Here is a 12262-nt window from a genome sequence, read left to right as displayed (position 1 = left end):
CCATATTTTGTTTGAGAAATTTTGTATTATACTTTATACTTTTTATAATTATTATTTTCTTGATCAATATATACTCATATTTCTCTAATTTACCTTATGTAATAGAAAGTTTGAAGATAGAAGAAAGTGATTGAGATAAATTAGAGGTGAGATGGCAATGTAAGAGCCACCTAACCAAATGAGGATTGTTCTGAGTCACAAACTTGTGAAACAGAATAATGCGTGGTTCACCTTCTCTTTATATATATATATTTACACTCTCATAGCTCATTTCCTCAATCACCAAACCATTACCCAAATAACCAAACCAAACTACACCAGACACTTCTCCTAACCTTCCAATTCACCTCTACTTGTTCCTACTCTCTCTGCATTCTATATACATAGATACATGCATATACAGCTTGCTGTGTCAAAGGACAAAAGTTAAAGTGCTTCTTAAATCCTACTAACATGGCTGGGAATGGAGTTTTTGCAGAGATTTTGGATGGAGAAGTGTTCAAGTACTATGCAGATGGAGAGTGGAAGAAATCTTCTTCTGGCAAGAGTGTTGCTATCGTCAACCCCACTACCAGAAAGACTCAATACAAAGTTCAAGGTAATTCAACATCTATTGAAGTTAAACATGTTTAATTGTTTTTTGTTATCACATATCAACTGATTTCTCTTGCATTTTAAGTCCTTTGTGAATACCATTATTGTTAACTTATATACTAGTTTACTGCATGAATTAGATTAGGCATATTATAGGGTCTAAGAATAATGTTGATTGGTTGATGCAGCTTGTTCACAAGAAGAGGTTAATAAGGTGATGGATTCTGCAAAATCTGCACAAAAGTTATGGGCGAAGACGCCGCTATGGAAGCGTGCCGAGCTTCTCCACAAGGCAGCAGCAATCCTCAAGGAACACAAAGCTCCAATTGCAGAGAGCCTAGTGAAAGAGATAGCAAAGCCAGCCAAAGATGCTGTCACTGAGGTGCTTATATATTATGCATATTAGAATTACAATAAAGAATAATTGATATATCAAGTTAACATTGTTTTTAATTTTGTCCTTGAAGGTTGTAAGATCTGGTGATCTTGTTTCTTACTGTGCTGAAGAAGGGGTTAGAATTCTAGGAGAAGGAAAATTTTTAGTATCAGATAGCTTCCCTGGAAATGAAAGGACCAAGTATTGCCTCACATCAAAGGTTTCATTTTCACTACTTATGTTCCTTTTTGGTTATCAGTAATCATTTCTTTTTACTATATTACTTACAAGTTACAATTTTACAATTCTTATATTACTGGTTTGGAAACATATTATGTATAACAGTAGCAACTGTTTTCCTTGTTTCTTATACATACTCTTGGAAAAGATACTTAGAGATAAAGGAAGAAAAAATGAACATTGTTGTATTGCTGATTTTAGATAAAAACCATGGTGTCTGGTATTCTGTTACAGGATGACATGTACCACCATCTTCTTCAACTTATTGGATCAGATGTCTTATTTCTTTTTCACTTGTTCCATATGTGACTTTCTTTAAGATTCTATCTTCATTTATTTAATTAAAGGCTTCTTGGTCTAAATTTAAGAAATAACTTTATCTTTTAACAAAAAAATAAAAGGGCAGCTGATCACAAAGTATTGCAGAATCATATTCTTATGAACCTTTTCATTTATAAAATTTATACATCAGAATTACTCTACTTGTCATTATAACATTCAAAGTCAATGAAATAAGACAACATAGTTCATGAAACAACATCAGATACATTATCATAATATTGAATACATTCAACATGTCAATAACTAAGGAAGGTCCAATGCAAACTGAATTTCAGATTCCATTAGGAGTGATTTTGGCCATTCCACCTTTTAACTATCCTGTCAACCTTGCTGTCTCAAAAATTGCTCCTGCTCTTATTGCTGGAAACTCCATTGTGCTCAAGCCTCCAACTCAGGTAATCAATCATATCCTCCATTCACATATTCTCATAGTTCATGCCATTGAAAGAAAGTGCAACACTTGATTCCTTTTTCAGGGAGCTGTTTCTGCTCTTCACATGGTTCATTGCTTTCACTTGGCTGGTTTTCCCAAAGGCCTAATCAACTGTGTTACTGGCAAAGGCTCGGAGATCGGTGACTTCCTTACAATGCATCCAGGTGTGAACTGCATAAGGTGAGTGAGAGTTTAGTTTGTTCCCTTGTGAATTCTGATATGAATCATGCTGCCATTAAAAAGAAAAAGAAATTGACTTTTACTTTCTTGGGGTGTGTGTGAGAATAGCTTCACTGGTGGAGACACCGGCATTGCAATTTCAAAGAAGGCAGGGATGATTCCTCTGCAAATGGAGTTGGGAGGAAAAGATGCATGCATTGTACTTGAGGATGCTGATCTTGATTTGGTAGCTGGAAACATTATTAAAGGAGGTTTTTCATACAGGTGAATTGCATGCATAAATATATATATATATATATATATATATATATATATTTTTGAATCATTGAATGGCTGCTAACTTGATCTATTATTTATAATAAAATTGAGAGAGAAGAATGACTAACTATATATATATATACACACAAAAGCAAAACAAACTAACAAAGTTTTGAATTTTAAACTTCTTCATGAGCTTCTGAAGGTGGTTGATTCAATAATTTATTTGTTCTTGTGAATGAAAGTGGACAGAGGTGCACTGCTGTAAAGGTAGTCCTGGTAATGGAATCAGTGGCAGATGCATTGGTAGAGAAAGTGAAAGCTAAGGTGGCAAAACTAAGTGTTGGAGCACCTGAGAATGACTGTGATATTACTCCAGTTGTGTCGGAATCGTCGGCGAATTTCATCGAAGGACTAGTGATGGATGCAAAGGAGAAAGGAGCAACATTCTGCCAAGAATACAAAAGAGAAGGGAATCTGATTTGGCCTTTGCTACTTGACAATGTTAGGCCTGATATGAGAATTGCATGGGAGGAGCCATTTGGTCCTGTTTTGCCTCTCATTAGGATCAATTCCATTGAAGAAGGAATCCATCACTGCAATGCCAGCAACTTTGGACTTCAGGTATACAAACAAACAACTTCATTCAACATTGTTTTTCTTTCTGTTATGTGGATTATTTTTTTTATCAATAGTAGGAAATACACAAAGAATACATAATATATAAGGTGTAATAACTTTACCAATATTTTTTTTATGAGATTTTTCATTCTTTTTAAAATAAGAAGAACTTATTTTTTTTCTTCTTTTGATCTCATTATGATTCATCAAACCATCAACATCACAGTTTAAACAATTTAAGCCATGAAATTTTCTTTACTTTCTTCTCATTGTGTAATCTTACAATCAACTTGTGTATGTAGGGATGTGTCTTCACAAAAGATATCAACAAAGCAATAATGATCGGTGATGCAATGGAAACTGGAACAGTTCAAATCAATTCTGCTCCGGCTCGAGGACCCGATCATTTTCCTTTCCAGGTAAACACTTCAGCTGAGACATATGGAGACATATAAATGGTTATATTTTTAATACGTCAGTTTAAGCAGATAGAAAGAGACACATAAATAGTTATATCTGTAACAAAGAATACGGGCATAATGCAAACATGTGTATGTAATATTAACTAACAAAAGGGTTAATAACTTGCAGGGTATAAAGGACAGTGGAATTGGATCACAAGGAATTACCAACAGCATAAACATGATGACTAAGATCAAAACGACTGTCATAAACTTACCAAGCCCTTCTTATACAATGGGCTAGAATTAGTATAGTTAAGTTACACATATATGCATGGCATGGCAAAAACCATTTACAGTGATGGTAATTAAGATTACAATGCAAACAGCATGCATTTGTTCACCATTGCATTTTCTTTAGCAGCAGCTGGAATTATTGAAACCAGATAGATAATAACGACCACTGCGTCACTTGTGTCTACTATTATTGTACTATTATTATTTAGAATCCATGGTAACATTTATCTAGTGCCTTGTCAATAAGAGTTAGCTTAATGTGATTCTGTTTCGGTTAAATTCAGTGAAACGAGCATCAGTTTTATCTGATGAGCTTATATTTTTAGGCATCTTTAATTATGAAAAAAATTATCCATAAAGCGTTACTAGTTTGAATGATTAAAATCAATAGTAAGTGGGAATTGAGGTGTAAAGAGGAAGAAGTGATTGCTACAAGACAAGGACATATACCAACAAATTATTGCCAAGACATAAGTAAAGATTTTTTTGTCTATTCTAATTTCTAGCCAGAATTTCAACCCCCCTAATTCTTCTTAACATAAAGGAACCAATTTAACGTTCTGTAATTAAGATTTGATGTTCTCTATTGTGGCACGAATATTTACGAAGATTTCATTCCATTGAACATTGGTTTAATCAACGTCCTATCGTTTAACGATGCCAACATGTCTTTTGCACTAGTCAATCACAAAAGAAGAAAGAATATAATCAATGAGGTCAGAGCTCTGGTTCTTTTTTATTTTATTCTTCTTGATCGATAATAATGTGTGTGATAGGAATAAGATCAATGAACAACGCTTTGAGACGGTACCAAAGGGGTACATTTGATTGATTCAGCATATAGTATGGGATCCAATTATAAGACCAATGATGTAACATATGCTGAAATGGGTATGTTAACTTTGTCGCTTTCTAAGCTTCGATCTTGACACAAGTAAAAATAGATAGAACCATAGGATTTTTAATTAACCATGTGAACTTTGAAGTGATTCAATTATTAATTAAGGGAATAAACTCTATATGAGATGCAATATGTGAATTTTTGTGACTGTACATCCACTTAACCGGACTATCACAGGTACCTAAAATTAACTAACAAAAGGCCGTGTTTGTTTATAGAGATAGGATTGAGACAGGAATACATAGATACAAAAGACATAGACAAAGATATTATGTTAAAAGATACTAAATTAGTGTATTTTGTATTCATCCTGATAGGAAGAACGTAGAGACATTAACAAGTGACACAACTTATTTTTTATTTTTTCTTTTATTATTCTTGTTAATTTTTCATAATTATATTTTTTATTATTATATTTTTCATCTCAAATTTTTTGAATGAAAAAAATGAGAATAAATTGAATTTTCATAATTTGTTCTAGTTTATCACCAAACAGAATATAAGAACACAAAATTTTGTGTCTCTATGTCTTGTCCTGTCCTATTTTCAGTGTCTTGTTCTGTCCTGTTCTCGGAAACAAACGCAGCCTAATATATTAATGAGTTATAGCTCAAATGACATAGTCTATCTATACACATATAAGAGATCGCAGGTTCGAGTCTTCTATTTTTGGTAAAAAAAAAATAAAAAATAAAAAATAATCATTAATATAAAATATATATTAAAAATAAATTAAATTATACATATATTTATATAAAATATATAAATAACTAATTTTGGTGATGAATTTTAATATACAAAAAAATATTTTTGATATTTATTAACTGTCCAACACTGAACTGAAACTCAGTTTTTTCTGTAGGATTCGCGAAAATTGGGGCACAAGAAAAGGTTAAATAAAAAGCTAGTTCTCATTCCAACCGGTGAGCCAGCCCAAGTTAAATTGGTCTTTTTCTCTTCAGTTTTCTCACTTAATAATAATAATCTTATAACAAAAATGGACGCTGTTATTAAAAATAAAAATAGTTTATATAATTATTATAATTATAAGGGAAAACTATTTCAAATGTATCATAATTTTAAATATTTTAGTATTTTTAGCTATTGATTCTCAATTATAAAATTAATCTTAATTATTAAAAAAGAATAGGTAAAAATATTATAATAATAAAATTGTGGGACACTTGAAAATAGCAGGAGAGTTGACGCGTAAGTGAAGTAGAGTAATCCAGCTGTGACAACCTGAGGAGAGGATTTTATGGTTGTTTTGGCGTTTTGTGAAAATGACATGACATGATAGGAGGAAGAAAAAAAGAGAATTGGAATTGAGAAGGAAAAAGAAAATTTAATTAATTAGAGTGAAATATGAAATATGAAATATGTGTTGGGTGTTCCAATAGCTAGAGTTGTTAGTAGAGTTGAACGACAGTAAAAGCCTGGTCTCACTCTAAACTCTTTAATAAGAGAAGAGAAGTTGGTCCAGAAAAAACGCAAACCGCTATGCCACTGTGAGTAAGCAAAAGAAAAGAAAAGAAAAGAATCGTCATGCAACCTTGTAGCAGAGAAATGCAAAGCCTCAACTCCCTCTTCAACAATCAGCAGCAGATCCAAATGGACCCTGCTACTTCTCAAGAAGACGATTTCATCAAGCAGATGCTTTCTACTATCCCTCCTCCACCACCTCCTTCATGGAACCTTGACCATACTCCTCCTAACCCTAAGCCTTACTGGCTTGACAACGACAATGTCGCTTTCCCTAACTACGACGACCCTTCCACTCTCGCTTCCAAGTTCCGTAACCACCAGATCACCGCTACTTCCTCCTCCAAGGCCGCCGCCGCCGCTCTCTTGCTCCAACAGCAGCTTCTCATGACCAGAGGCCTCTCCGGTGCTGATTCCGCCATCCTTCACCACATGTTTGACTCTTCCCAAAACGACGTCGTCGACGCCTCCTCCTCCTCCTTCAAATCTCCCAATCCAGTTAGTCTTTTTCGTTTTCAGTTTCTGATTCGAGTTTTGAGTAATTTTGTAACTGAATATGAGGTCAATTGACAGAGCTCCGCCGACGGTTCCGTTCAAGCTCTGTACGACGGTTTCACCGGATCTCTCCAGGGCGCTGCTCTAGCATCCAATCAGACTCACCATTTTCAGCATCCACAGGTTCAATATTATATATTAAAAAAAACATGTTGCTATTATTATTCACTGTGAATATGATTGTGATTTGAAATTATTATGAATTTCAGGTTCAGACAAGTTCAAATCCGAATCAGATGCAGGGGCAGGGGCAGGGAACGAGCCAAGGTGGGAACCCGAACCCGAACCCGGGTCAGCCGAAACAGAGGGTTAGGGCGAGGAGAGGTCAAGCCACGGACCCACACAGCATCGCTGAGAGGGTACGTTTTCTCTATCTTCTCTCTTTGACTTCATTCATTAGACTTCAAACACGTTTGGAATTTGGATCTCCAGAAATTAATTGAACACCTACCAATAATTTCACCTGTCATTTTCCTCCTGTTATTATCGCTAATACGTCAACCGCAACGCCTTAATCTCACTTATTGTTATTATTAACAAAATTTGCAAAACAGGGAAACGAACACAAACAGCAATTTCTTTTCATTTTTTTTACCGGTCTTTGTTGTGAAGCTGATTCTGAAATTTTGTGTGTATGATATGGCAGTTGCGAAGGGAAAGGATCGCGGAGAGAATGAAGGCCTTGCAGGAATTGGTTCCCAACGCCAACAAGGTAGTAACTTCCTATTTACTTTTACTTACCATTATAATCCGTTTCTTTATTTACGAGCTCAATAAGCATTTCTTTCTCAATTATGTCTTCTTTTATTGATTTATTAATAGTTAGTCACATTCCCATTAATTATATCTTATCTTTTCGTGCGTGACTTGAAACATGAAATTTTTATACGGAGCTGATTGGAAAGCACAATGGAGACGGTGAACAACTGGTTTTTGAATAGTTGTTCGTTCGTTGTTGCATAATGTATTAATGTGTATAAAGAAAAGAAAACCCTTCTTTTTATTTATTTATTAGTTAGTAAATCCATATGAACATAATAGAACACGTTGTTATACTTTAATATTAAAAAAAAAAACGAAAAGAGAGCATCTGAATTCCTAAACATCTAGGTTTACCATTCTTTTTATTTTTGTCTTTATCTTCCTCAACTTTCCTGTCATACTCAATCTCATATGTCACCCTAGATTTCTATAGTGCTTAATTTTTGTCTAATATATCTTCTATAATAAATTTTAAAATTTTAAAAATTATCTATTTTTTATACTTTTTAAACTATATTAATTATTAATTATTTTTTACCAAGTTAAACACTATTTTTTAGACACTATATAACGATCACCTTGCATATATTACTTTTCACTTGAGTTTACATGATTTGTTTATTAATTTGTGGAATGGCAGACAGACAAGGCCTCCATGCTAGATGAGATCATCGACTATGTGAAATTCCTACAGCTCCAAGTCAAGGTGAGCTAAATTTTTCAGATAAAATTTGGAATAATGCAATTTTAAATTAAAATAATTTCACTTGAGATTGTTATTATATGATAAATAACTTGACAATTTTCTCAAACAATTTTTTTGTTGCCACACTTTTGATTGTCCTTTTTATTACCGGAATTGAATTACAGGTTCTTAGCATGAGCAGATTGGGAGGTGCAGCTGCTGTTGCTCCGCTTGTTGCTGATATAAACTCCGAGGTAATTAATTACACGAGATTCTTTTTATTTTCATCCCATAATTTCCTAGAAATGATAACAATAGAGAATTTTCTTTTTCTTTCTATGTCCTTCTCCGAATTTCATCAATAGTATATTAGATAGGTAGTGTTTGGAAGAGAGATAGAGATTGAAAGATTATAAGTTTTAGTATTGTGTTTAGTGTAAAATGAGAGATATAGACTAAAATAAAAATGAGGTTCTAATTTAATTTTTACAAAATGTGAAGTTAGAATTAATTAATTGAAAAGAGATATTTTAGGTATAAAATATTATTAAAATTTCATATTTTATTCTCAAAAATTTCAGTCTTCTGTTTCTACTTTTTAGAAATATTGAAATCCTGAAAATTTAGGAATAAATATTGAAATTTAATACCAATTTGTAGATCAACAAATATGATATTAAATATCAGTCTCTCGATCTCTATTCTAGTATTTCAAAACAAACACTATGTTAGTGTTCATTGGTATCCGTATTCATTGATTCACATTTTTTTCCAACCAAACAAAACGTGGAAGACAACAAAATGAGGGAGAGATATTTATTTTCCAAATGAAGAAATAAAAAATAAAAAGGAGGAATGAGTAAAATTTGGAAAACAGAAATACAGCAGCAAATATTGTGGGAGAGGACAATGATGAATGATGAGTGTTGTTTCACTCTGGTCTCTCTCTCTTTAGTCTTTACCTACTACTTTTTTCTTTTTATGTTGGATTTGGCTTCTATCAATTCTAAAATTCTCAATCACCACAAAACGACAATCACAAAGTAGCACGCGTGCCCACTTTCTCAGATTCCTTTTCTCTTTCTCTCTCACACTCTTACTTTCTTCCATGTCTATCCTTAACTAACACCGTGACGTGTTACATTTCTTGTGTTGCCAGGGAGGCGGTGACTGCGTCCAAACCAACGGCAACCAAACGGCAGGGGCTTCATCCTCCAACGACAGCCTCACCATGACGGAGCAACAGGTGGCTAAGCTCATGGAGGAGGACATGGGTTCCGCCATGCAGTACCTCCAGGGTAAGGGCCTCTGCCTCATGCCAATCTCCCTAGCCACCGCCATTTCCACCGCCACTGCCACGTGTCACCCCAGGAACCCCATCATGAACCCCACTGATGGACCTTCCTCTCCCGGCATGTCTGTCCTCACGGTGCAGTCTGCTAACGGCGACGCCGTCAAGGACGCCACCTCCGTTTCCAAGCCCTAATGACGCCGCTTAGCTGACTTTGTTTTCTTCCGACACAAAACGACAAGAATTTTCTGAAGTCTGTATTTGCCTAGACTTTGGCAGATGCTACTAACTCTCAAGTTTCAACCACCCATTTCCCATCCCCACACCCTACCTAGACCACAGTCCTTTTTCTTTCTTTTTTCCCCTCCTTTTTTAACAGTACTTTCTTCAGAAAAGAATTATAGTTCATGTTTTGTTTTCTTCCCACTTTTACCCTTCGCACTATAAGTGGGTCTGTCATGTACTAGCGTTTATTTATTTAATTTTATGTGTTCATCAATCATCAGTCACTACCTTTATAAAGTTATTATTACATTAATTTTATTTAAGCCAACTTTATTTGCAAATTAATAATTCTGGAAAACCTGTAATAAATTATTAATTATTACTAATTAGAGAATAATTGTGGATCAGGATGACTTTCCCAAAAGGAATTGGCAGCTTTAAGTAGCAATTTTATTACTTTTAAGTGGATGAGACGTACTAAGAAAGAATTCTTTTTCGTTTCTTTTTTTTTTCCAGTCAGAAAGAATTCTTTCTTAACGTGCATTTATCTATACTTTTATCATCAAAACTAAGGCTAATTGTTTCGTGTTGCGGGCTCTGAAAACTTTGGACTTTAAGCAGAAAAGTTTACCAAAATACAGCGTCGGCTGCTCGCTGTGGATTAGGTTATTTTATCAATGTCAACGTCCCCTGTGCCTTTTAATAATTTAAGAGAATTATGGTATTTGTTTCTGGTAATCCAGAGGCCTCGTTTATCTAAATATATTTTTTAAAGAAAGTTTAACACAATAACAAAATAATGTTTATTACAATTATATTAACAAATTTAATCAGCAACACATAATTCATAACAAATACCCTAAATGCTAAACAGCAACGCATAATTCATCACCAAGGTTATATTGCACCATATACAAGTGGCTTGGCCTTATATTTTCAAATTAAAGGGGGTGTATTATGTAACACATGTTGAAAAATAAAATTTAAATGTTTTCTATTAAACAAATTAATTATGTATATCATGCATACTAACACTTATTGCAACACAGCAATAAGTGGTTCTGCTGAAATGTGGAATACACGTATTTAATCCGTCAACTTATACGTGCATAGAACATATTGCCATTTTGTCATCGATAACAAATTTTGTCAATGATAAAGACGGGATAATAAAATAATTTTCATTTGGTGGTTCTTATTGAATCAATTGACCATTCTAAGAGAGAGAGACCAAAGAAACAAAAGTAAGAAGAATTTACTTCACTCTCGTGTTGTTCGACTATTGGGTTTAGACTTTTACGTTTAAGTGCGTCTTCTTTCAGATTATAATAAGTTGAATTTTATATGCTTATGTTCGTAACTTTCTAGATTCAGAATTAACCAGCCTATGGGAGTTTAGCCGAGCAATGTTCTGCAGTTACATTTCTGTGTCTCCATGATGCACCCAATAACATTGATGGTGTATCGCAAATAATGAATTCCTCTCTCAAAAAGTAAAAAAGTAAAATAAAATAAAAGAATAAAAGTCTCCTTATATTTTTCTATAGTTCAAATATTTTCTATATGACCGATTTCTTTTACTAAAAATAATAATTAAACGGGTGGATATTTAATCATGGAAAAAGGGAATTAAAGTTGGAGCACGAGAAGATATAGTAGATAACATAAACAAAGTGGGTAGTGGGCAACGAGTAACGAGTCACGTTGTGGGGAACACGAAACTGTAACAATGCAAGGCAGACCAGCGAGTTGACAGACACATGTAAACAGCGTGTTTATATTCGATCCGACTAGAAAATCTTATACAACCTGTTGTGTTTTTTTGGTCCAATTCGAGTTTATAAATTTGACCATGAATAACTTTTAGATTATGCTAGGTAACTACTTTCATGAAGACATTTTCATGTAAAAATAACACTGTGAACCAATAAATAATTCAATTCAATCAAATTGATCAAATCATCTAACAATTCACTATATTATCTTTATATGAAAATGTCTTCACTAAAATAACCCTCTATTTTGAATTATTCAGACTCAATTTGGATGTATATAATTATTTAGACATTTTTAAAAAAATTGACCATAAATTACTAAACTTTTATATACTTCAACAAATATTGTTTATATTACATACTAAGGATTAGGATAAGCATGGTTTGTGGTTTCTTTGTTTTTACCAATAGGTAGTGCTATCAGCTTTTAAATCTTGACATACTGTTTTGTCTATAATATGTGCTCTCAGTCGTTGTCTTTCATATGATAACAATTGTATGACTCATTACTCCATTGTCTTTTAGGGCTTGAAATTATTCCCAAGCTTTACCTTCGATCTTGCATTTTTATCTCATTTGATTGACGTTTTTTCCTTTTATTGTCATTCTTTCTTACAAAAGAAGAAATAAAAATCAACAAGTATGCTTTAAAAATTTATCAACAAAATAGCAAGGGATAACCACTATAGTTCATATATCATACACTGAAACTTTAATTTGATAATGATAAACTGACAGTTAAAGAAAAGCTTGTAGTAAATAAAATCCCAATGTCAAGTGTTCTGAAACTGAGACTTGGCCGTCGTTTTTTCTTTTTTTTTTTTTGGAAACAGAAAAAAATAAG

The 12262-nt window shown here is 33.5% G+C and overlaps 2 protein-coding genes across 2 annotated transcripts; both read left to right on the top strand.

Moving 5' to 3' along the window:
* The first annotated feature begins 266 nt into the window (after positions 1-266).
* Positions 267-4048, top strand: LOC107459095 (NADP-dependent glyceraldehyde-3-phosphate dehydrogenase). The gene is made up of 9 exons (XM_016077311.3): positions 267-598; positions 783-976; positions 1062-1190; positions 1828-1947; positions 2029-2165; positions 2274-2429; positions 2669-3047; positions 3347-3463; positions 3636-4048. Exons 1-9 carry the CDS (start codon positions 454-456, stop codon positions 3747-3749), a joined length of 1491 nt encoding a protein of 496 aa, XP_015932797.1. The 5' UTR covers positions 267-453; the 3' UTR covers positions 3750-4048.
* A 1952-nt stretch (positions 4049-6000) lies between these two features.
* LOC107459104 (bHLH transcription factor RHL1) lies at positions 6001-9670 on the top strand. Its single transcript, XM_016077320.3, has 7 exons — positions 6001-6623; positions 6699-6803; positions 6890-7039; positions 7327-7392; positions 8083-8148; positions 8313-8381; positions 9287-9670. Exons 1-7 carry the CDS (start codon positions 6189-6191, stop codon positions 9611-9613), a joined length of 1218 nt encoding a protein of 405 aa, XP_015932806.1. The 5' UTR covers positions 6001-6188; the 3' UTR covers positions 9614-9670.
* Positions 9671-12262: the final 2592 nt, after the last annotated feature.

This window comes from Arachis duranensis, chromosome 1, assembly GCF_000817695.3.
Source record: "Arachis duranensis cultivar V14167 chromosome 1, aradu.V14167.gnm2.J7QH, whole genome shotgun sequence".
NCBI lineage: Eukaryota > Viridiplantae > Streptophyta > Magnoliopsida > Fabales > Fabaceae > Arachis > Arachis duranensis.
The sequence above is the reverse complement of the archived record's forward strand: the minus strand, read 5'-3'. Positions and strand labels throughout refer to the sequence as shown.